General features: G+C 57.7%; 1 protein-coding gene across 1 annotated transcript; it reads right to left on the bottom strand.

The window, feature by feature from the left end:
• Window positions 1–2,599: 2,599 nt before the first annotated feature.
• On the bottom strand, window positions 2,600–25,581 carry MMP17 (matrix metallopeptidase 17). Its single transcript, XM_065904395.1, has 10 exons — window positions 25,373–25,581; window positions 14,894–15,026; window positions 14,111–14,240; window positions 13,127–13,410; window positions 12,039–12,215; window positions 10,404–10,503; window positions 8,029–8,111; window positions 7,778–7,930; window positions 4,613–4,870; window positions 2,600–3,566 (listed from the first exon to the last, which is right to left on the bottom strand). Exons 1-10 carry the CDS (start codon window positions 25,514–25,516, stop codon window positions 3,253–3,255), a joined length of 1,776 nt encoding a protein of 591 aa, XP_065760467.1. The 5' UTR covers window positions 25,517–25,581; the 3' UTR covers window positions 2,600–3,252.
• Between the last annotated feature and the right edge of the window lie 296 nt (window positions 25,582–25,877).

Raw genomic sequence — 25,877 nt, 5'->3', positions numbered from 1 at the left:
GTTGGAATTGAACCATGGGGACACTTGAGGCTGCTGGCATTGGGGGCAGTCTACAGGACAACCAACCTGTGACCTTCACAGGGGCCAAGGTCATGGAGTTCAAAGGAAAACCAAGCCTCAGAGAGAATAAAACCTCAGGACAGCTGAGTGTGATGCTGGGTTGGGTCCTGTCAGTAAAGGATGTTGTGGAAACGAATGCAGAGACCGAGTAGGGTCAGATGTGTCCTGTTATTTCCTGATTTTACAGAGACTTGAAAGTCCTGGCTGGCAGGAAATACACAGAAAAGTGTCTGAGGTTGTTGGTATGCTCCCAAATAATTTAAGTTAAAAAAAAAAAAAGAAAAAGGAAAAAGTCTGGTACTCTACCTGCATCTTCTTTGTAAACATGAGACAATTTCAAAATTTTTAAAATATGGATGTTTATAAAAAGATAGGATCAAGCCAAGTATTTCCGTGGGTTTGTTTGATGCCTGGGCTCCTGGTTTTCAGCTCCTGGTGGAAGCAGCTCCTGCTGCTCCTACTTCTCCTATGAATTTGTCCCTTAGGACTGAAACAGAGATGCACAACTCATGTGTCTGCTATATACTTCATGTGAGACAGAGTTACAGGGTAAGTTTTATAAAATGATCTTTGGCTTTAACACGAGAGTAAAACCATCACCCACCAAGAAAGAATCTGGTTTCTTGCAGACCTGGTCCACAGCTGGCTCTGACCCATGGACTGTGTGCCCAGGGGACCTGGGGACCCTATTTGGGCCGTTTCCCCAACTGCACAATAGCCTAGGACTGGCTCCCCTAACAGGCTGCTGGAGAATGTAATGGAGTGGGACCATTTGGGGAGAGGTGCCCTTGCTGAGCAAAGACAGCCTGTTCCACCCGCAAGGGATCTTTAGTTCATCTGGTCTGGTCTGACAGGCAAAGAGCCCTTCCGGGTCCAGAGACCAGATGGTTGACAGATGGATGTGGGATGTGGCCTGGCTTGGCTCAGTGAACATAGGGCCAGGCCTGGAGACTGCCTGCCTGCCTGCCTGTGGCATCATGCCTGCCCAGGTGTCCTGGGATGGCCCTGAGCCTACCTCTGCTACCTGGGCAGCAGGTAGGGGAGGAGCCGAGTAGCTGCAAGAGTCTGTGCTCCCTTCTGAAAATTGGAACATTTCTGCCTCTCCCTAGAGCTGAGGTTGGCAACTCCCCGTGACATGGGGAGTGGATCCCAACGCCTTACAGCAGCCTGCAAGCCCCCAACAAAGACTGCCCCTGCCCTCCTGGGCTCCCACTCCTCTGGAAAATATCTGGCCAAAGGATGGAGTGTCTTCTGTTGGAGCATGCCTATCTCACCCCCAGATGTGTGCACCTACCCTTCCCCCACACGCTGGCAGGACTCTGGGCTCTGCTCTCTCATCTCAGCACAACCAACTCCCCCTCCTCCCTCCTTCCTTGGTTTCTGCTCATCCCCCTGCTCTGGGAGGCCTTTCTGGAGCCCGCTGGAAAGCAGCAGTTCATAAACTTGCCTGTGCCTCACACTTAGAGAATGGGGGGAGGGTAACACACGGCCAGTCCTGCCCCCAGCTTTCTGATCAGCAGGGAAAGGCGGGCCAGAGAATCTGCATTTCTGCTGGTTCCAGGTGATGCTGATGCTTCCAACTGGGCACCCGGCCTGGAGATCCCTGCTCTAAAGCAGTCCCTGCAGGGTCTCTTCATGCCATCTTTCGGCCTGATGCTCACCCCCACCTACTTATCCTCTTACTGACCAACCCCATTTTTGCCAAAGGTGCTTGCCTCTCCCCAGTCCCAGGCAAGAGATGTTAGTGATTCTTCTAGACCAGAGGTTCTCAGGCCAAGTGCCCTACCCTGGGGCATCTATGGCTGCTGCAGGGATGGGCAAAGAACATCCTGTTCCCACAGCTATGCACCCCCAGGAAAAGCCACTCCCTGCCAGTGAGAGCAGGCAGGCAGCCAGGGCTTCAGGGAAAGGTCCTCTGCAGGGCGAAGGGTACAGCTCGCACTCTCGGCCTCTCTGGGTGGGACTCATGGCTGCCATCCTGGATATGGAGCCAGGCGGCAGAGGAGCAATGGGATGGAGCAGAGTCCCTGGACTGGCCAGCCAAGCCACCTACCCACACTTCCTGTTGGGCCATGCCCTGGGGTACACGGGGTGGCATATGGCATCCCAGGTGCCTCGCCCAAGAACCTGTCTCGTTCTGCACGTCTCATACTGAGAGCAGTACTTACTTGCACATGCAAGTAGGCACTAAATCCATCAGGGAGGGCTGGGCCAACGTGCCAGAACCTCAGGTTCTGAGACCTGACCCAGCCTGCTGGCAGGAGGTGCGTTTCCCTGAACCGGGCCTCAACTTGTCCATCTGTGAAATGGGTGTAACCACCTGGGATGGTCCTGGAGGAGTCAAGGAGGTGCTGGGCAGGAAGGTGTTGGTGACCACTACATAGGCATTCCTGGAGGCCCCTCCCCCCCCCCCCCACTCCAGAGTGCTGGTGGTCTGGGGTCAGTGCTGCAAGAGTCCTTCCAGGCCCAGAGGCTGCCCGCTCTCCACCCGCCTAGGCGCATCAGGGAGCCAAGTCTGAGCCGTTACGAAGCAGGAAGAGGTCATGTTTGTTTGAAATGCGTCACAAGACCACCACGGCCCCAGCTTGGGGGCGCGCCTGTGTGTGGGGAGGCTGCCCTCATCAAGGCAACCAGCAGGCCCACAGGGACCAGGAGAGGAAGCCCCACGGGTGGGCGGAAGCCCCACGGGTGGGCGGAAGCACCAGGGGCAGCAGTGCGGTCCGGTGATGGGGAGGGGGTGCCCGTGGGACCCCCGAGCTGCCCTTTCCAGGGCCTGCGGAACTGAGGGCCCTGAGGCCTGATGTAACGCTCCCACCCCTGCCCATTCCTGTCAGTCTCCATGAGATGTTAATCTTCTGTTAATCTCCGTGAGATGCCCTCACTCACAGGCTGAAAAGACGGCTCTGGCCCCCATCAGGGCGGTGACGAAGTCTTCCCAGCTCACAGCCCGCAGTCAAGGCCAGGAGAGCGCTACTCCGCATCCGCCGCCCGAGGAGCAGCGCCCTCTGCTGGCCTCTGCAAGAGCTAGGGAGGCTGCACCCGGTGGCCTCGGCCCGGGAATAGGGGGCGCCCGTCCCCACCCGCGAGGCGGGGTCCGCTCTGCTTCCACGCTTGCCTAGGGCGCTGGAGGGGCGAGCACCAGTCCTTGCACTTCGCAGCTCCGGGCCCTGGCCAGAAGGCCAGCACCGAATGTCACAGCCTCAGGGCCTGGGCCGCTGTCCACAGGAAGCTCAGCAGCGCGGCCAGCAGTGGGCCCGCGGCCCGCGGGGCAGGGGCGGCGAGGGAAGTGCAGGAGCAGACCTCGTAGGCGTCCTCCGAGCGGCTATGGTCGCGCTGTCCCGGCCGCGCGTGGGCCCCGGCCTCTCCGTCCGTGCCCTCGGGGTCGGCGGGTAGGTCTCTGCAGACCAGCCAGTCCCGGGCGGTGGACTGCGGGTACCCGGGCGCCACCTCCAGCTCGCCGTCCATCACCTTCCAGTACTCCTTGCCGCGGAAGAAGTAGGCGGCACCTAGGGGAGAAGAGAGCGGGCACTTGAGCTCCGCCGGCAGCTGCAGCGCGCGGGATTCAGGCTAGACAGCAGGAGGACCGGGAAGGGGAGAGCGGCGGGGCCAGCAGAGAAGATGCAAAATGTCTTAGTTGAGTCAGAGTCTTGTTCTCAGGCCCCGGCTAGCTCATCTGTGGGCATTCAGAGCTTTAAGGGGCCTGGGAAAGCTAGCGGAGCCGCCTGGAGGCAGGAGCATGTATGAAATAACTCTGGTTTGTTGGTCGTCCCCTCCCTCCCCCCCCACCCCCCACCCCCCCCGCCTCCACTGGATATTTACTGAGAGCCTAGTATGTGCCAGACTCTTCTAGATGCTGGGGACATTGCTTTGAAACTAGAACACAAGATGCCCTTGTAGGACTGATGCTGAAGCTGAAACTCCAATACTTTGGCCACCAGACGCGAAGAAAAGACCTCATTGAAAAGACCCTGATGCTGGGAAAAGATTGAAGGCCGGAGGAGAAGGGACGACAGAGGATGAGGTGGTTGGATGGCATCACCGACTCAATGGACATGAATTTGAGTAAACTCCGAGAGTTGGCGATGGACAGGGAGGTCTGGCGTTCTGCAGTCCATGGGGGTCGCAAAGAGTCGGACACGACTGAGCGACTGAATTGCCCTAGTAGGAAGGTGGTGTACTTCTCACTGCAGGCAGGGGGCGCTGAAAGGACGTTTGCGAGAAGGACTGAAGCGGGTGCGGGAGGAGCCGCGTGGGTATGCTGGGCATAGGGTTCCAGGAGGAAGCACCGAAGGTGCAAAGGCCTTGGGGTGTGTGCCTGCGCGCTTGCGCGCGCCTGTGTGGCAACAAGAGGTAAAGATGCTACAGCTGGAAGGGTGACGGGGGCAAGGAAGGGATGAGGGGAGAGGTGAACAAGCGCCAGAGGAGTAGGCCAAGGGGGTCCTGGGGAGGTCTGTGGTCAAAGAGGCGGGGCAGGCGCCCCCTGTGCCCCCGGATCCCCACTCCCCAAGTGGGGAGGCTGAGGCCGCCAGGGATTCGCCCTTGCCCGGCTCACCGTCGGACCAGCGCATGGCGTCGTCGAGCGTGCTGGGGACGCCCCTCCACGGGGGGCTCTGGGCGGGGTGGCCAGGGTCCATGCGCCGTGTGTGTTCATCGTAGCGCCAGTACAGCTGGTCCTTAAAGAAATAAGTCTTGTCATTGTGGGCCCAGGAGAAGGCGGCATCGACGCCGCCCGACGGGAGGCCGAAGTCCGACACAGGCCGCGGGTATCCTTCCTCTACGTTATTGTCCTTAAACACCCAGTATCTGTCTCCTGGGGGGGCGAGAGAAAGAGCCGTGGGCCGGGGCTCGCCCAGCCCGCCAGGCGGGGGCCCCAGCCCTTGCTTCTCCCGCGGGCTGTCACCCCGATGTGCGCGCGCCCCTGAGATTCACTGAGCACCGCTGTGAGCCGGGCTGGGTCCCACACCTGCAGCAGCCAGAGGACGTGGGGTCTGATAAGGCGGCCACATCACAGGTGGGGGCAAGACCCCCACCCCACCCGGAGAAGTCATTTTGGTCTGCGGGGCCTGTTCAGTCAGTTCTGCGGTGAGGTGGGTGAATATGCTCACGGGCAGGAATGGCGCTGGGTCAAGGCCCAACTGGACCTGGTTGGGTGCAGCCTTGTCAGACTACACAGAAGCAGAGAAATCACCAAGAACTTCAAATCTGTTTGTACAACTTTCCAAAAATGGTGTGATTAAGATGCTTATTGAGTATATCCTGAGCTTTGAGCTCTAGAAACATCCCTAGCTATTCTGCCACAGAAGGGTGGGAATGTGAGAAATAAGTTTTTTGAGCAGGTGTTGTCATGTCCCCCTACCCGCACTCAGGTTTAGCAAAAATTAGCCCAGTTATTTAGAAAACAATTGGGAAAAATAAAGCAAAACATAAAAAAAAAATCCTTGGCTGGATAAAGGCCTGGAATAGACAGTTCTCTAAAGATAATCAAATGGTCAGTAAGCACAGGAGAAGATGTGTTTCTGACATCACTAATCACCAGGGACATGCATGTCAAAACATGACGAGATACCGCCTTACACTCACTAGCATGGCCATTATCAACCTCCCCCCACACCCAGAAAATAACAAGTGTAGCTGAGGATGTGGGGAAATCGGGCACTGCTGGTGGGAATGTAAAATGGTGCAGCTGCTGTGGAAAAGTCTGGCAGTTCCTCAAAGAATTAAACATGGAATTAGTATAGGATCCAGTAACCTCACCCCTGGGAATATACACAAAAGAACTGAAAGCAGGTTCTCCAAGAGCTGTCTGTACACTCATGGTTATTCACAATAGCTAAGAGAGCAACCCAAGTGTCCATCAACAGATGATGAACAAAATGTGGTCCATCCATACAATGGAACATTCATTGTGTTGTGTACATTCTCAGTCCTGTCTGACTCTGCGACCCCATGGACTGGAGCCCACCAGGCTCCTCTGTCCATGGGACTTCCCAGGCAAGAATACTGGAGTGAGTTGCCATTTCCTCCTCCAGGGTAATGTAATTTTACTCAGCCTTAAAAAAAAAGAAGGGTGTTTCTGACACATGCTACAACATGGATGAACCTTGGAGGACCTTATACTCAGTGAAATGAGCTGATCACAGAAGGACAAATCCTGTAGGGTTCCACTGTGTGAGGTCCCTAGAGTGATCAAATCCATGGAAACAGAAAGTGAGGTGGTGGGTGCCAGGGGCTGGGAGAGGGGGATGGGGAGGTAGTGTTTACAGGGGACAGAGTTTCAGCTAGCTTTGCAAGATGAAGAAGCTGTAGAGATGGATGGTGGTGATGGCTGAATACAGGGTGAATATATTTAATGCTCCTGAACTGTACATTTAAAAGTGATTAAGATAGTAAATTTTGCATTGTGTGTTTTTTTAAAAACCATAATAATTTTTAAAAAATCCTCTGTCAGAGACTGAAAACCACTGAAGGAAAGGATGGCACAGCTGCAGAAAGGGCCCCATACAAACAACGAAAAGGGCTGTGAGATTTTCCTCCAAGTGGGTGACATGGACAGGGCAGCTTGACCTGCTGCAGCTGAGTCTGCCAGGCAAAGGCACAGGCCCCAAGTGCCCACACTGCCTTACATTTCAGGGCAGAGCTATGGTTTCTCATGGGGATCTCCTGAGTCATAAACGCTGAGAAATAATCCAAATTATTTAGAAGATGCCAGGCAGGTCCCACCACCATGACTGTAGCTCGCCTTAGGCATCCAGGTTGGGAGACAGTGATTCTACTGTTGGTGGTGGTGGTGGTGCCAGGGTGGGTGTGAAGCAGGTGAACTCGGGCCCCATTCAAGGGAGGCCAGGCTGAAGAGGCTTGATCAGGGCAGCAGTATAGCTTCACTCTGGGGAGCTACAGATTTCCCAACACACTTCTGTATGTGCGCACAGCCATGCATATGAGATGGAGGAAGGCTCAGAGCCCCAAATGCCCACAGAATCGGCAGGGCTTAGTCTCCTGCTGCAGGCGGACACCCTGCCTTCTCCCCCCAAAGACAGCATGCTCCCCAGGAACAGAAACTGTGCCTCCCCAGCCCAGCCCAGGAGAGGGGCTGTTGGAGGGTGAAGTGCCGCCCCTCCTCCAGTGGACCTGTCACCCTGGACTGAGACTGGGGAGCTGGGCCTGGGCCAGGGAGGTCCTCAGCTTCCTCTCTGCGCTTAGAATAAATCCAGCCTGACACCCACAGCCCCCCGGGTGTCAACCTGACCTGCATCGCCTCCCCTGAATCTTCATCCTTCACTCTGCTCCAGCCTCACCACTCTCTTCTAAGGTCTTTCAATCAGCAAGACTGTTCCTGCCTCAGGGCTTTTGCACTGGCAGTTCCCTCTACCTGGAATGCTGTTCCCTCGGGTCTATCTGCAATTAACTTCCTCATTACTTGTGGGAGCTTACTGTGTCCCCCCCTCCCCAGAACAACGGCAGGGATATATCCGTGTTTTGCCCACCGCGTGCCTGCAGTGCCCACCTCAGTGCGGGGCACACAGCAGGTGCTCAATAAATACAAATTGGCTGAGTGCACAAATGAATGAGCTGCTCTCTGCCCGGAGCTCTAGATCCACAGAGCAAAGCACAGGACCAGTGTTCCTGGGTGGAGGCAAGCTTGGGGGTCCTGGGGAGTGAGGGCTGTGGTCCCCCGGTCAGCGATGCCTGGCAGGCACCCGGGTAGGGGCCCGCCCACCTTTGAAGAAGACGATCTTGTGGTCACTGGTGCGCTCGTACACGGCGTCCACGCTGTCCAGGTGCAGCGGCAGGCCCCGCCAGAAACGGTGCACCTGTGCCGGCTGCAGCGATACCAGGTGGCGGTCCCGCGTCAGCCGCCAGAAGTACTTGCCTGGGGGACACAGGGGGTGGGGCTGCAGGTGGCCAGTCTGGGGCCCAGGGTGGGACCCGCTTTTCTGTCTGCCGGCCGCTGGACCCCGCGGGGGTTACCTTTGAAGAAGAAGGCCTCGCCGCGGATCTGGGCCACCGCATCGAAGTGGGCGCTGCATCTGTGGGGCATATCCTTCCTGGGCCTGGGGGCAGAGAGAGAGGGCAGGACAGGGAGGCAGCCCCACTCTGAGCTGAGCCGCCCTGGGGAGCTAGGTGGCCCAAGGCCACCAGGATAAGCCTCCTCCAAGGACCCCCTCATCCTGCATCACCGCCTGCAGGCTCACTGACCGCAGCAGTTTAGTCAAGACAGAAAAGTGGGTGGAAACGAGTCTTATTCTGGCCCTTCAGGTTGGCGAAGATGGATCACTGAGCAAGCAAGTGTCAGGGAGCACGAGCAGGCGCCTTCAATGCTGCCAGTGAAGCATCGAGAAGCCAGCTGGGCGCTTTCTACGGAAATGCTGAGCTTACTTGTTGGGTCCCCCAATTCTGAGTCTGCAGCTCTACCCACCGACAGCATTCACAGCAGCATCATTTGTGAGGACCAAAGATTAGGAACTTAAATGCCCTCCGATCCAGAACTTAAAAAACAGGGCAGTATAGGGGACTTCCCTGGCGGCCCAGTGGTTAGGAATCCGAGTTTCCTAACTGCAGGGGCTCCGGGTTCAATCCACGGTTGGGGAACTAAGATCCCACACACCATGTGGTGTGGCCAAGAAAATAAATAAATAAAATAAAAAATAAAAGAGGCACATGCGCACCATCGTGCAGCTCAAGCTCAGAGAACCAGGTGTTTTCACAGACACAGAGGCCTCCACGGATCCTGGGGCCAGAGGTGTGGTGCATACTAGCGCACAAGCGTCCCACTGGGCTCACACATGTATGTCTACATGCTTAACTTTCTTATACTCGTGTAGAATCTCTCTGGGAGGACACAAACATCAACAATTACGTGCCCTGGGGAGTGGGCTGGTCCATCAGCGGTGAGGACTAACTTTTCACCGCAGGTGCTTTTTCTGTGCCTCTGGAGCCGTGTACATTGACAAGTGTTACTTATTCAATAAGTAAGTGCAATAAAGAACAATAACAACACAAGATAAAGCAACAGCTGTTGACTTCAGTGGAAATTCACCACGAACAGCTGAGTGGAAAAGCATAAAAACATTCCACTCTTGGAAAGCCAAACCTCAAAACCAAACTGAACCACGGAAGCCTAAATACATAGATTTCTGTTTGTGTTTGTTTTGTGTGAGCGTGAAAGGGGCAGGGAAGCTGGGAGGGCAGAGGTGGGGGGTGGACGAGGATGGCCTCCTGCAGATTCTGTGGCACATGTTCCACCAGGGGTAGGGGGGTTGGGGTGGTGAGCATAGGTGGGCCCCGGCTGCTGCTTTTACTACAGACGAATCCAAGACTGAGCCTTAAAAGACAGGCAGCTGTCGCCTGGCCTCTGGCACTGCCAACCCTCCAGACGTTCCCTTGGGACACTGACTCTAGGAGTCCAGGCTCCAGCACAGGCCGCAGAGGAGTGCCCAGCTGAGTCAGCCCAGCCCAGGCACCAGACCTGAGTCACGATGCCCCCAGAGGATTCTAGTCCCCAGTAGATGTTCCCAACACTGTGGAGCTGACCATCCCCCTGTGCCCTGTCCAAATTCCTGACCCACAGAATCCATGAGCCTACCGACACGGTGGTGGTCTGATGTCACAAGGCAGGGCTGTTTGTTACACAGCCATAGATGACTGTGACAAAGGGGGAGAGGAAATTGTAGGTTTGAAAGGAATGCCTCTGTACAGTTCTGGGCTGGGTGGTTAGTTGTCCCTTCTGTTAGGGGAAGCACACTGCCTGAAATCAGCCACCCTGGCCAGGCACCACAGTAACCATTTGTGTGAGTTAGTTTATGACAGGACGTCCTGGTAAGGAACACGGAACTAATGAGCCACCACCAACCAGAAGAGTTTGGGAAAGGTCAGAAGGTGACAGCATGTGTCCTAACACCTCCCAAGATCCTTCTCACTGGCCTCCATCACAGCTGAGCAATGCGTGCACCACCAGAAAGGACTCTGAGTCAGAATGATTGGCCAAAGACAACCTGGAAACTAACCCCGTGACCATAAAATCCAAGACTGGGAGCTACATGGCAGAGCAGTCCTCCTGGTTTCCCTGACCCTTCTGCTTTTTGCCTGGGCGTCCCTTCCCAATAAAGTCTGTTGCTCTGTCAGCACGTGTGTCTCCACAGACAGTTCATTTCCAGTTCTTAGACACAAGCCCACTTTTGGGCCCTGGAAGGGGTCCCCCTTTCTGCAACACCTCCACTTCTGTCCATAAGAAAAGAAACCATTTTTCAGGGCTCAGGAGGCCCAGATGACCTGGAGCTCAGGACTCTAAGCCACTGCTGGGAGTGGTGCTGGCTGCAGAGTGGAGACAGGGGCCCACAGCTTACGGGGTGCTGGACTGATTGTCAGGGGGCTCCGGCAGGAGGGGTGGCTCCTCAGGCTCTGGGGTGTCCGGCTGGGCCGTGGGGGACACCGACTCCCGCACACCTGTGGAGACCAGGAGGCTGCATTGAACCTGGCATGCCCGCCTCCCTGTAGACCCCACCACCCTTTCTGGAGCTGCCAGGATGGAATCGAGGCCACCGGGTGGGCAGGCACTGTGCCTGCACTGAGTCAGGAGCTGGACTGTGGTGGTGAGCAGGACAGGGGAGACGCCCATACCCCCACCCAAGCCTGAGCATCGAGATGCATGAGCAGAAGGCATGGGTGCCTTGATGACTTAAACAAGTGTTTCAGAAAACAAGTATTCAAACAAAAAGCTGCACATGAATGTGCATAGCAACATGATTCATCACGGCCAAAAGGTGGGAACAACCCAAATGTCCATCACCGGAAGAATGGATAAATAAAGTTATTCAGCCGTAAAAAGGAGGGAATTACTGATGCATGCTATGACGGGGATGACCCTTGAAAACACATGCTAAGTGAAAGCAGCCAGACACAAAAGGCCACACACTGCAGGATTCCATTTATCTGAACTGTCCAGAGAGGCAAATCCATGGAGACAGAAAGGAGATGAGTGTTTGCCAGGGGCTGGGCAGTGACTGCTAATGGGGGAGGCAGGAGTGAGAGGCGGGGTGGGGGGATGAAGAAGTTCTAGAAGCAGATAGAAATGATGCTTGAACGACACTGTTAATGTGCCAAATGTCACTAAATAGTTTGCTCTGAAGTGGTAAAAATGGTAAATTTTACTACATTTAGGGAGGGAGGTTCAAGAGAGAGGGACAGGTACACCTGTGGCTAATTCATGTTGATGTGCGGCAGAAATGAAACCAGTATTGTAAAGCAATTATCCTGCAATTAAAAAATAAATAAATTCAAGGAAAAAAGTCCACAGATGTCAAAGGCAACAGTGAAGCAGGGGAGGGGCCTGCGTGGAGGGGAGGGGCTGCAATGGGGCATAAAGCGAGGATGACCTCCCCCCAACCCAAATGAGAGGCTCCGTCCCAGGCTTTAAGGGAATTGCTTTGGCTGCTGTGGGTGGGGGACAGACCAGGGTGGGGGTGAGGGAGACCAGTGTGGAGATGGGGAGGTATATGGGGGAGGGTCCATCACTGCCCCACCCCCAGGCTCCTGTCAGCTCCCAGGACAGGCTTCCTTCTGCCACATTTCCTGATGTGACCCCTGGCTCTGGGCTGGTCCTGGCTTAGCCCTCCCATCTCTAAGTAGGGGTGCAGTATGGACTTCACAGCTTGTAAAGACTGGATGACTTAGTACACGTAAGCGCTTTGCACGGGCCCTGGGTCACCATCAATGTCAGCTGTCACAACCTGAAACCTCCTGGGGGTTGAACATGGGATCTTGCTTGTCTGAGACAAGCTCTGTGAAAAGCCCCTGGTGACAGAAATCACCTGTGTATTCATTCCACACACACTGAGGGGCAGCCAGCGTGTGCAGGTCCTGGGCACACAGCGAACAAAATACAACCAGTTCTCCTCCGTGGGGTTCAGGGCTCTGGGGGTCCCCAGCATGCTGTCCCCATCCCCCAGTGACCCGTGCTGGCTCTCGGGGGGTGGACTCACCGTACAGTTGCCAGACGCGCACCCTGTCCTCGTAGGGGAGCCCATAGCGCAGCGGGTCACCCACCGGGCCCTGGTAGTACGGCTGCATGATGGAGCGTGTGGCTGCCACGTGGCTCAGCCCGATGGCATGGCCAAACTCGTGGACAGCCACCGCGAACAGGTCCATGCCGTGGGCATCTGGGGACACAGGAGCCGGTGAGTTGGGGGAGGGGCTGCCAGCTCCTGCTGGGCCACCAGGACTGGACCTGTGGGGTGGGATGTGATGGGCCCGCCAGGATGGTTGTGGAGGAGGCCCCAGTCCTGGACAGAGGGGTTCTGTGGAGTCACTCAGGCTCTTAGGAGGCCCGACAGGATCTTCAGGGGCATCTCAGGCCCTGGGGTCTCTCGGTCTCTCCACCCCATGTGTGCCACTCACAGTAAGGCTGGCAAACTGTAAATGCTACATGGTAAATACTTCAGGCTTTGTAGGCCACCAGGAGCCAAGTTATAGGGGTCACTATAAGCTCCCTGAGCCCCGCAGAGTTGAACAGATTCCCCAGGTCCCACCATGGCACAGAACCTACAGGTTCTATGGGACCCCTGCTGGTTCCTCCAGCTGGGATGGGCTCAGTCTGATATAGAGACCACCCTCTCAATATAGACCACTCCCCTGTCTATAGTCATGCCTTGTGCTCCTAGGCTCTGATCCTCCTCCAGCCTCAAACCTGGGGGCCTGCAACTTCTTTGGCCAGTGGGACTTAGCAGAAGTGGTGATGTGCCCAGGCCTGCAGAGACCTTGCAAGTTCCCACTCTCTCTTGGAAGTGGAGACCAGGATGAGGACAAGCTGAACTCACAGAGTCACATCCCAGCCAGGGCTGGCCAGGCGGGCTGCTCGTGCCAGAGATGGCTGGTGAGATCAGCCTGGACAAGGACTGCAGCGTTGTCCTCCTGAGTTGGACAGGTGCCCACAGCTTTGGGCTCAGGGCGGGGGGCTGGCTCAGGGGGAGGCCATGGCGGTTTCTAGTACCGGGGCGCTGGTGTGACTCCCTACACCATCATGGGTCAATCGGGGGTCAGGGTGTGTGACGCAGGGCTGCCCCGGACACACCTGAGGAGCGGAACGTCCAAGCCTCGTCGTCGTCGAAGTGTGTGTCCCCTGCGGTGTGGTGGTCGCCCGGGAAGAAGGCGTGGGCCACCGTGCCGCCCGGGCCGTCGAAAGGGTAGCGGTCGTTGTGGTCGGCCGTGGAGAAGTCGATCTGGATGTCGGCGGCGCTGCCGGCCACCTCGTGGAAGTTCAGGGGCGTGATGTCGCTCCAGACTTTGAGCGCGTAGTGCATGAGCGCCCGCACTGTGTCGCGGCCCAAAGGCGAGTCCCGTGGGAACGTGCGGACCCTGGGGTGGGCGGGGTCAGAGCCCGGGGTCAGAACCCAGGATTAGGCCGTGTGGACAGGCCCAGCACCCCCGACCAGGCTACAGTGCACTCCCGGGAACATTCTGCCTCGTGTGGGGCACCGGGCACCTGATTTGGAAATGGGATTTGCAGATGTCACTGGGCAAGGATGGAGATGAGGTCATCCCAGATTAGGGCGGCCCGGTGGCTCAGACGGTAAAGAATCTGCCTGCAATATGCGAGATCCGGGTTCAATCCCTGGATTAGGAAGAACTCCTGGAGAAGGGCATGGCAACCCTCTCCAGTATTCTTGCCTGGAGAATTTCATGGACAGAGGGGCCTGGTGGGCTACAGTCCGTGGGGTTGCAAAGAGTTGGACATGATTGAGTGACTAACACTGTCACTTTCTGTATCTAGTGAGGGTCCTTATAAGGGACAGAAGGGGACACAGACATGAAAGGAGGCCGTGTGGAGACGGAAGCAGGGATCGGAGCCATGGACCCAGAGCTGCCTGCAGCATCTGGATAGAGGCCAGGCTGGACTCTCCCTCACAGCCTCCAAGGGACCACCCTGCGACCCCTGGATCTTGGGCGTCTGACTTCTAGAAGCAAGAAGACAAAATCCTGTCTCTTCAGCCTTGGTTTGTGGGTCTTCATTTTGGTTGCCCTCGTGACACCCAGACCCCAGGAAAGCCCTGCCCACCTCCACGACAGGTTCCTCTTGTTCCACTTGGTCAGGGCTGGAGCCTGGCGTCTCCTTCGAGCCGGGGCCGCAGCCGGGAGGTCAGGGAGGGAACATCGAGGGGTTTTCATCAGCGCCAGGGTGGCCTCATCTGCGGGGCGGGCGGGCAGGCAGAGGTCAGGAGTTCGGTCCTGTGCACACTCACCCCCAACTGGGCATTCCCAGCAGCTCCCTGAGAGCAGGCTCCAAGCCCCCGTCTGGTCCCCTTGGCTCCCCGCACCAGGTCTGGGGGGACGAGGCCTGGGTCTGCAGCTCTGTCAGGCCCCACTGTCAGGGGACAGACATGTTTCGATCGGCCAGCCCTGCCGAGAATCTTTACAAAATTGGAATATGTTGTCAAAATGTAAAGAGTGGGGCATTGCATAAACACCCCAGATTTCTGGTTTCCCTTGGAAAGCAGGGAGTTTCAACAGCACAGGACTGCCCCCCACCCCTGATGGGGCAAGACTTAACAGGGGCCTGGGTGGCCAGAACTCACTCCCACACCTGGTCTGCCTGGCCTGGCCCATGGCATGGAGTTTGAGATCCCTGCTCTAAGTATGGAAATGGGGTCTGGGAATAGCTGGCACACTCACCCACTGCCGTGCCCACACTAGAGACGGCGATGGGGAGGGGAGAGCGATGATGGAGGGCCCCCAGGCAGCAAGAATCCTCCCCCCTGTCCCAGAACAGCAAGGCAGGCTGCAGGGGTACTTGGGAGAAACCAGGTTGGCACCCATCTCCCACTGCACCTCAAGGACTGACCTAGGACGCCAGTGGCCTCCAGGCCTCCGAACCGCTGCATGGCCACGATGGCCTTGGACAGCTCCTCTGGGGTCTGCAGCTGTCCCGTTTCGGGGTCCGCTGGGGGCAGGTAGCCGAACCTGCTCAGCCATTCCTGCAGGCAGAGAGCAGAGTGAGGGGTGTTGGAGGTGGGGATTCAGCCCCACAGAAGAGCCATGGCCTGGGGCTCCCACTGCTGTAAGGGGCAGGCCTTTCCCAGCTCAGCTCCACACTCCAGCCCTTGCCCACTAGCCCACAGGGTGTCTCTCGCTCCTTCCTTAAATTTCTTTACAGGAGGCTGCAGAAGTGTCTTGATAAACTTGATGTCCCTTAGATGGGATGGGTTTCAGCAGTGTACAACCTGTACAACTGTTCATGGCAGCCTGCCCCACCTCCCTCCTCCTGCGACAGCAAAATGCCCAAGGGACACTTACAAAATTGAAATTTTTAAAAGGTTATTTAACATCATGAGTGCCAAATTCAGGCCTTGAGCTGGCAGTGAAGCAGCAGTCCAGGACCCAAGCTCTGAAACCCACGCTGAGAAGGGCAATGGGCTCAGAAACCGGTTTTAAGAATCTGGTCATGTGCTGCACATGCCCAGGAGTTAAGAGCCCAGACTCTGAAACCAGGCTGCCTGGGTTCAAATCCAGCAAGCCCTGTCCTCACTGTGCAACTGAGGCAAGTCAGTGCTCTCTCTAGGCCGTTTCTTCACCTGTGGAAGTGAGGATGTAATGAGTTAGAACATGGAAACCCTCAGGTCAGCCCCTGACACAGGCACCCTCCATGTAAAGCACGTGTGGCGCTGGTTGTCAGGGGACAGGTCTCTGCAAAGTGCCCCGGGGGGAACCCCTGAGCCAGGCAGGAAGCAGGAATGAGGACGACCCTTTATGCCACGGGCACACACAGAGCCCCCTTCCCTGGCCCAGTCACCTTTACCATCTGGGGGGACAGGGAGGCACCGATGCCATCCATGGGGACCCCCTGGGGGGCTGCTGTTTCTTCAAAGGCAAATGGTCCAGGCGCCCACTTCCCGAGCTGGGTGACAATCCCATGAAAAGCACTCAGCCACGTGGACGCAGCGCCAGGGGGCAGGCTCACCAGCCAGTCTGGGGAAGACCCGTGGGTGGCTGGAAGGCAGGATTGTGGCAATTCTCTGAGCTCCACTCCCTTCCAGACCAGGTTTCAAGAGAGGTACTGACTTGCAGGTCTACTTTTTATTTTTCTGCTCTATTCATTTACACCACCTACAGGGCCCCCAGGAGGCTGGTGAGTATAATAGCTCCTGCCTATGGACTCCTCGCCCTGGGGATTTATGGCCCCCACCTCCAGGGATGCCCAAGAGCCTCAACTGACCAGGAGAGTCCTCAATGATTTGCATATAATTTGCATACACCTGCAGAGAACCAGCCAGATCCCACCCCCCAACTCCCCACCCCTGCTTTCCAGGAAACACTGAGTCCTTGCTGGGGTTCTCTCTGTTCCTTGACCTCCTCCCCAACTTCTGAAAGGAGGCCTCCCAGAATGTGCCCAACTGCGGGACATGGGAGGCCCCTCTCAGGTCTGGGAGCCCCTATTAGGCTGTCAGGCAGGACAGGGAACAGCAGCCAGTGGACACACCCGAGTGTCATCCTATGCTCAGATAAATAGGTGGAAAGGCTCAATCTCCACTCAGGGCTCTGCCCTCTGCGGTGCTAGCACCTCCGCATCCCTGAGCATCCTTCTTTTAGGAGGACCTCCCTTCATATCACTTCAAACACACTAAAATGCAACCTGGGGGCTTTTCCTGGTAGCTCAGTGGTAAAGAGTCCGTCTGCCAATGCAGGGGACTCGGGTTTGATCCCTGATCTGGGAGGATCCCACATGCTGTGGAGCAACAAAGCCTGTGCGCCACAACTACTGAGCTCACATGGGACAACTACCGAAGCCCGGGCACCCCAGAGCCCCAGCTCTAAAGCGATGGCACCGCAATGAGAAGCCCACACACAGCAACCAGAGAGGAGCCCCCACTCAACGCTCCTAGAGGAAAGCTCACACAGCAATGAAGACCTAGCACAGCCAAAAATAAATAAATAAATAAAATTGTTTAAAAATGCATCCTGTCAGTTATCAACAAGATTTACCGAGCGAGTCTCATGGCTAATCACTGGGTCCCGGAAACGCCCAAGAGAGCATTTCATGTTACAGATGTGTATCTTTATTCACAGAGCTATCTATATAGCAGCAACTAACACAACAGTGTAAATCAACTATGGGCATGTGTGCAAGCTAAGTCATTTCAGCTGTGTCCAACTCTGCGACCCTATGGGCTCTAGCCCGCCAGGCTCCTCCGTCTATGGGTTCTCTAGGCAAGAATACTGGAGTGGGTTGCCATGCCCTCCTTGAGGAGATCTTCCCGACCCAGGGATCGAACATGCCTCTCTTACATCTCCTGTATTGGCAGGCAGGTTCTTTACCACTAGTACCACCTGGGAAGCCCAAATCAAGTATACTCCAATAAAAATTATTTAAAAAGACAGATGTGTATTTGTCGCTACACATTTTGGGGGACAATTTTAAAGATTTAAAAATCTTGATTCTGCCATTTTCCTTTTGAAAGTCAGAAAACACACACACATTTTGCAGCTCTTTGTTAACACTGCAGGCCTGAGCTAAAGAGCTGGGGGCTGTTCAGCACCGTGATGCTGTCTCCTCCAGGAAGTCCTCCAGAGTTTCCTCTGATGGTACATGATGCTAGGTGAGGATGCTGTCCCCATTTCTCCTACCAGGTAATGATCTACTCAGGTGAGAGCCTTTCCCCACCCCGGCCAGTTGCTTTGGGCGGGCTGGGGCTGAGACACCCTTGGAGGACCACACACCTCCTAGCTGTCACGCAATAGGTTGGGATAACAGCTGGGTGTCTGACCCAAGCAGCCCCCTGCTGCTCCCAGCCCTCCCAGGGCTCCACGGGGGTTACAAAGGAGTGGCTTCTTCTGGTCCTGTGAGCCTTGCTGGGAGGCCACGCACATTTTTGGACTTCAGGCCTCAAGAGTACTTCAGGTGGCTTGGAAATGTTTGCGAACATTGCAAAGCAGGAGATTTTAGCTGCAGGTCCGAGTGGCCAGGCTCTGTGTCCACTTGCAGACCGAGGGCAGGACTGGGGCATGTGCTGCCCTGGGCCAGGCACTGCTCTGGCCATAGTCAACAGCTGCTGGTACCTGCCCAGGCTCTGGAGCACTGCCGCTTGCAGTTCCTGCTGGCTGCAAGAGCATCAGAGCATGCTGATGGGATCTGGGGGGCTGGCGGGAGGGAGGGCCCCCACCCTCCCCTCCCCCTCCCCACAGGCTTGGGCTCAGCTGTCTCACCTGCCCCCAGTGCAGCCACTCCCCCATCACAAAGCCAGTCCCCTCCCTTCACACCCTCATCTCACCTCCTCTCCTTGGCCCCCCACAGAGCTGGTGGGCTTCTGCACTGATTCCTAGGCTAGGAATGGGGGCTGGGAACAACCCTCAGCTCAAGGGGGTTGGTGGGCGGTGAGGGCCATTGGAGGGGGTGGGGGGCATTGGGGGCGACATTCTCAGGAGATGTGTGACAACAGGACAAATCTCTGGTGGGTTTGGGAGGGGCTGCTGGTCCTGAAGAGCCCATGGGGACCCCAGCTCAGCCCTGAGCCATCCTGTTCTCCCCTGTTCAGTGGAAACACGTGTCCACCCAAGAAGCCCCCATCGCTGCTGGAAAGGAACAGCCCTGGAGCCCAGGGAGGGAGGGGTGTCTAAAAACTCCTTTCTTTGTCTCTCTCCCTCTTGACTTGCCAGCTCATCCCGATTCAGGGGAGACAAAAATTCCCGAATGGCTGGGGTTTAATTTTTTTTCCCCTGGTAGTTGGTACAGGCTGGAACATCAGAGGGGAACCAGGCTGAGAACTCAACCTCAGAGCTGAGGTCCCTGCACAGGGCAAAGGCTGCCAAGTGCCCTGCCTAGGGCTCCCCTCGGAGCCACTGCAGCCCCTCTTCCTGCCCGCTTCCACAGTAGTACCCATGGAACGTCAGCCCCTGGGGTGGGGGCCCAGACCCCCTGTCCACCCAGCTGTCTCCAGTCCCGCCCCTCGCCCCCTAGTACCTACAGAGCCCGTGGGTCGCCTGGGGCCGGCCCCTTCCTGTGCTCACCCACTGGTCCTCCTCCCGTCACCACGGCGACCGTGTCTCCAGGGCAACCAGAGTGTGTGGGCGGAGGGTGAACTTTCCAGAAGGCCTAGAGGAGGGGGGGAGGGGGAGCCCCAAACTTGCAGGGGCTGCCTCCTCATGGGTGATCCCTAACAGCCAAGGATGTGCTCTCTTCCTCCTCCCTGCCAAGACCCCCGTGAGCTGAGCCATTACTGCAGATGGGGAAACTGAGGCCCAGAGATGTGGGTGCTCTACCCAAGGCACTGGCAGGGGGTGGGGTGTTGGCTCCTCCCGCAAACCAGATGAGGGGTGGGGTGTTGGCTCCTCCCGCAAACCAGATGAAGCCACCTACCATCCTTCCCATGGCTTTCCCACCCGCCCAGCCCCCGCCTGCTTGGTTTTATTTTTCTCTGTATTGTTTATCACTGGTTGACACAACATGCGTCTGTTCACAGCGCTAACGATGTTTAACGCACACACCACAAGACTCCCTCCTGACCTCATCAGAGTCACAGGCAAGTGGGCCATCGCCCCCACAAAGAGGCCTCGTGTTTATGTCCTGAGCAGTCCCTCCACCCTGCGGGTCAGCCTTCAACCCACGGCCCTAGCGTTGGCTCCCAGGGGACTTGGTAAACCAACCCGCCACGGATGGCTGGACTGCAGGATGAGGAAGGCCTTGCTGTAATGCGTGTGGACGGTGCCAGAAAACAAGAGGCGCTTACTGTGTGCAGTGCCTCCGTAGGTCCTCCCCCCAGCCCTGGCCTGGCCACTGTTGCCCCATTTTCAGGCTGGGAAATGGAGGCACAGAAGGTTCACCCTGCGTGCCGGCAGAGGGACCAGGGCGGGAGTGAAGCGAGCTGACCCCAGGACACTTATCTGATGGGGTGTGAGGGGCCTGGGGCCAGTGGGGAACGTGGGGACACACGGCTGAACTGTCCGCCCCCCACTTCGTGCTCCGTCACTAACTGGACTCCGCCGGCCTCATGGGGGTATGCAGAGGGGGTGTCGTTGGTCCCAGGGCACTGATGAGGAAACGGAGGCCAGGGCAGTGCAGACACCGCCACAGCATCAGGACAATGGAGGTGGGCGGGCAGCAGCTTTAGAGCACCCGCCCCCAGACCCAAATAATAACAGACCCTTCAGCACCCGCAGAGTGCTGCCACCTCTGACCTTCACTCATCTGCCAGCGCCGACAAGGGTGGTGTCACCTCCCACCCCCAGGAGCAGCTGCAGAAATGGCCCGTGGTCACACAGTGTGGCCCTGGCTTGAGTCTGTGTGTGACCCCCTTGGATGTCCAGCCAATAAAGATCCAGAGAGAAAGGACCTGGGGGCCCCCCAGCAGGGTGGGAATTCCTCCGGAGGCTGCTTGTGGTTGGTATGATTCCTCATCCCACCATCTTCCCCAGAGGGGTGCTCCCAGACCCCCCTCGGACAGTCCATCCATCCATTGGACACCCTCATCGAGGGCTCCCTGTGCCAGGTGCTGGCGGGACAGCAAAGACCTGGGGAGACCCCACCCTGCCGTCCACCCAGGAGGGACAGTCTTGTAGGAAAGACCAATACTAAACATGTGAAAAACAAGTGTCATGGGTGGTAACTATGGTAAGTGATCCTAATGACCAATGATTATTGAGTTATGTTCACAGCAGCACTAGGGGAAAACCGTGAGGACAGGGGTGTGCGGTCCATGCGGTTCAATTCACATTTGGCACACAGCAGGTGCTCAATAAAGAACTGATGCAATGATCATATAGGTAGGGGCTATTATGCCCATTTTACAGATGAGGAAACTGAGGGGCAGAGAGGTCAGGACACTTGCTCACAGTCACACAGCACAGGACAGAGGTGGGATGGAAGCCCAGGCTCTCTAGCTTCAGGGCCTATTCCCAGGAACCCTGTGCTAATAGAAGTGAGACAGTGTGGAGGGACTCCTTAAATGGGTGATTGGCGGGGTTGCATTGGGCAGAGTCCTGAAAAATGAGGAGGAGCTGGCTAGGTGATGAGCCAAGATGAAAATTCATGGCAGTGGGAACAGGCAGTGCAAAGGCCCCATGCCTGGAACCAGTGTGAGAAGTTCAGGGAACAGAAAGCACTGGTGGGACTAGGTACAGAGAGAAGAGAGGGTGGAGGAATTGACGAGTGGGCCAGGTGAGGAGGGGAAGTGGCATTGGTATCCTGCCCAGACCACTGTCCTTCCCTCCTGAGAGCAGGATGGTGTCTGGAAGGGACCCAGAGGGCTGTGAGCTAGCGTGTGACAGATGCATCTGTCACCCTTCATGTGCACGGCACAGACTGCACCCGGAGTGTCTCACTGGAAGCTCTGAGCCACCGTTAACCAAGAGGCAAAAACCACGTGGTGTGCTCGGAGCACCCTCGGAAACCCTCAGGAAGGCACTGCATCAGCGAGCACCCTGGTGAGCCCCTAACTGCTCGCCAGCTGTCCCCCTGTTTCCACACTCCCCCCGCAGCGTGTGAAGGCAGCTTACTTCCCACAAGACGCTGTTGTGAGTGATTCAGGGGCATCAGTCAGCTAATATCCCAACTGTTCTGTTCCCATGGCCCCATTTTACAGATAAGGAGACGGAGGCCCAGCACAAACCCCACTCCCTGAGAATGGTAGGCAGCAGCCTGGGACCCTCGCCCAGAGGCTGGTTCCAGAGCTCTTGAAAGAGCAATGACATTTCCTCAGCGGCCAGGCTGGTCACCGGCCTGCTTAGTCAGAGTCCACACTCCCAGGGCTCAGACCACAGGCGTCCAGCGTGGTCGTGCCCATACCACATGGGCCCCTACGAAAGTGCCACAAAGACTTCTCAGTCATCCAGATACCCAGGGCAATGAGTGTCCGGGAAATGAACTCACTTGTTGACAACATGCCTGCAGGGTGGGAATGGGGGGGGGGGTGGGCCGGGGAGGGGACCAGCTACCAGCTGGGTCCTAAGACCTTCACATTTAAATTCAAGCTCTGGAGGGGTGGGCAGGAGACCTGGGAGCTGAGGCTCTTCCCCGTACAGCTCAGGGAGACTGCCCCTGTCACCTTGGTTGGATTCCCTGACTGCACCGAGAGGAATATTCCTGGCTCCAGACCAGGTCTGATGCAGATTCTGAGCACATCAAGCGCCCACAGGCTTGCCTGGGTGCTGGCACTGAGAAACAGGGACCCAGAGGCCACTGGCTGAGGCCAGGGTGATGGCTGCCCCCGTCACCCCCTCCCCACCCCTGCAGGGGGACAGGTGCTCACAGGTGTCCCAGCCCCTGCCCAGCCCCCTGGGCCACTTAGGGAGGGCCCTGCTGATTCCCGGCTACCCTCACACGTTCTCAGCCACAGACCATAGTCAGAGAACCAAAAGAATTGCTGACATGCGTGGTATGAGGCACAAGAGCTCACAGATTTTGTTGCTGTGATAGAAACCTGAGAACAAACTTTAGAGGTGTGTGCTCAGTTGCTAAGGCATGTCTGACTCTGCAATCCCATGGACTGTAGCCCGCCAGGCTCCTCCTCTGTCCATGAGATTTCCCAGGCAAGGATACTGGAGTGGGTTGTCATTTCCTTCTTTGGGGGATCTTCACAATCCAGGGATCAAAACTGCGTCTCCTGCATTGGCAGCCAGATTCTTTACCACTGACCCATCAGGTAAGTCCAAACTTTAGAGGACTGGTTGGCAAATCTGTCAACTCGTGACATGTCCCATGCATGCCTGTCTCCAGGCTCCTGCAGGACTGAGCCCCTCACATACTCACACCGCAGTAACTGGGCGTTCCGGCCGCTCCTGACTACGGTGAAATATTAGGAACAGCCTGTACGTCCGGGCCGGGGTCTGGCTAGCGGATGTCAGTCACATCCATGCAGTGAAATGCGATGGGTGGACAGAAAGAACCAGGCAGATAAAGACGTTCCAACACCGACCGTTCCCCAAGACAGACTGGGAAGTGAAAACAGCAGGACACGCAGTAGTGGACAGCAGGTTGTCATCCATAGAAATAAGGGGCCGAGGCCCCATGCCCTTTTATGTGCCCAGACAACCTCTGGGGAAGAATCCTTAGGAAATGAGGGAGACGATCGCCCCTGCAGACCCTTCTGTATGGCCTGAATATTTTGCCGTGGATGTTACTTACTCAGAAATAAAATAATGAAAACGGGCCCAGAAGGACTTGCGGCTCAGGCTCAGCCGACAACCCCAGGAGGGCATGGGGCTCTTTTGTCCCGCTCCACCGCGGCCTGAAAGCCTGCTGTTGGGCCGGCGCAGCGGGCCTCAATCCGGTGCTTTGTTTTCCTCTGATGCTCCGGCGGCGGCTGGGCCAGGGAGCCCCTCCCGGGGGCAGCCAGCGCTTGAGAGACCCGCTGGGCACGGCTCTGTCTGGCAGAAGCTGGGTCACACTTACAAAGGGGCCCTTCTCCTCACTGGCAGCCCTAGACCTGAATATCCAGAGTCAGTGGGCCCCCGGGGGCGGTCTGCAGAGGGTGGATAGAAAGGAGTTCCCCCCTCCTCCTTGCAAATCCCTGCTGGTCTTCCTGCACCTCTGGGTCTGATGCACTGAGGTGTCATTCCCCGGAAGACCACCAGAGACCGCCCTCTGCCCGCAAATTGGGGGAAGGTTTCTCCCACACCAGCCTGGAAGAGACCTGGTCTTCTCCTGGTGGGGGTCTCTCCCGGCAGGGGCAGCAACCTCTGCTTTTTACCAGCTGGGTTGGATGCCAAGGCCCTGCAGTCTCTGGGGCTCCAGACTGAGGGGCCACATCCCCGGCCTAGTGCCTCCCACAGGGTGTGGGGCCGGGGGAACCCCTGGTGCCTGGGAAGCCAGAGGAGCAGAGAGAGGAGGAGGCATGGAGGTGCAAACCAGGAGGAATGTACCTGACCCACTCCCTCTGGGTGGGCATCGAGAAACTTCACAATAGCACTGCGTCTGATAAATGAACTTGACTGGGCCAGGAGCTCCATGTCCTGATGGTGGGGGCCTGATCCCCAGTAACCCTCAAAGCTGGAAGGTGAGAGCCTGGTTCTACTGCCACCCAGCCCAGACCTAGAGATTTGATGCCCTCAGAGCCTGCACCCCAAGAGGGGATTCAGGACACCCCAAGCCCCAGAGGCAGGTAAAGGCACCCGAATTTCAGAGCAGTTCGGCTGGGAGGAAGCGGCTCTGGGGGTCCCTCGAGTGCAACAGCACGGACTGTGGCTGTACCCTCCCCCCCAGATGGCTGCAGAGGGGCTGGGGCAGTTGGGCAGGGGTGGCCAGATACTGTTCCTCACCCAGAGCCTGTGGCCAAGTCCTGCCAACCTCGGGGCTGTGGATGCCCCCTAAATGCTTGCACTGGCCTGAAATCCACCTGAAGCTCGAGAATGCTAATAGCCTGGGAGAGGAGCCCTGCCAGCACCCTTCTAGGAGACTGCCGAGGGCCAGGTGCGGAGGCAGGGAGCCCAAGTGAGGGCAACTGCAGGGCGGAAGCCTCAGAAGGAATCTGCTTAATCCATCGGCCCCCATGTGCCCACGCCCAGCCTCCCCGGGCCCGGGGGTGGAGACCTATAAAGTGTGATCTAAATCTTCCAAGTCCCAAGGAGGAGGCTCCAAGCCTGGCGGTCTGAACGGGGGAGGGGACGCGGGAAGGGGCCACCGCGCAGCCCCTCTGTACGGTTTCCAAGCCAGGGGGACACAGCTGATACCGGGCGAGGGGAAGCGCAAGATAAGGTGGTGGGGCTACATCCGAGCCTGCGAATGGAGTTGGGGGGGGCACCTCATCAGGTTCAGGACGGGGACAAGGGTGGCAAGGCAAGGCTGGCCGTCCTGGGGGTGGAAGGGAACAGTTAATTGGGCCAAGATCCATGCCTAGTGGAGGGTTGGGGGGTCGGTTCCCTTGTTCCTCAACATCCTCAACTGAGCAAACTCGAAACCACCAGCTTTCCGGGGCGCCCACACTCCGCAGCTCCGTCCTTTTCTCTGTTGTGGGTGCGCACCTCCCACCCCCGCCACTCCCACTGGGAACGCTCGCGGGACGCCCAGCTCTGGGCGGCTGCGACTGCTGTCCCATCCGCCTCAGGGGCCTCTTTGGGGCTGCACGTAGTCGGGGACAGGGCTCCGGCCAGGTAAGCCGCCAACCTCCGCGGGTTCCTGTGACTGCGGCGGGCTCCCAGCGCACGCAGCCAAGGAGGGACCCAGCGCGCCTCTCCCAGATCCGGGTGGGCGCGCGTCAGACACTCAGCCTACGACCCGGCCTCAGCTTTCCCGCCCAGTAAATGGGTCCAGGGCGTCCGGGTTCCCGCAGGCGTCGAGGCGCCCCGATGGTGTCTCCCCGGCCCGCGGGAGCCCGCCTCCCGGCCGCACACTCACCACTCCCAGGCTGAGGTCCTCCGCGCGGGGCGCGGGCGCGGCGCAGCCCCCACGGGCGGTCAGCGCGAGCAGCAGCAGCGGCAGCGGCGGGACCCCGGCCCGGGGGAACGGCGGGCCGGGTCCCCGGGCGGCGCGGCGCCGCATCGCGCTCAAAGGGCGGGCGGCGCAGAGGTGGCAGTCTCCCTGCACCCGTGCGCCCCGCGCCCGCGCCCGGCTCCCGGCCCGACTGAGCCCAGCGCCACCTCCCAGCGGCGGGGCGGGACATGCTAATATATGCTAATGACCGCCGGCGGCGCTCGCCCCGCCCCTCCTTAAAGGAGCCGCTTCCCGCTCCCGCCAGAGTCCCGCGCCCCCCAGAGGATGCTCAGATTCCAACACGCCCCCGCCCGGCGAATCCACACGGGGACCTTGGCTGCGGCGGCCTGAAGGAAGGCACTTCTCGAGTGTCCCCGGACGGCCCCGGGGGAGGCGGAGGCCTGCGGGCGGGAGCACAGAGTTCGGAGCT

Source organism: Muntiacus reevesi, chromosome 13 (assembly GCF_963930625.1).
Source record: "Muntiacus reevesi chromosome 13, mMunRee1.1, whole genome shotgun sequence".
Classification (NCBI taxonomy): Eukaryota; Metazoa; Chordata; class Mammalia; order Artiodactyla; family Cervidae; genus Muntiacus; species Muntiacus reevesi.
This window is presented reverse-complemented; position numbering and strand designations above follow the sequence as displayed.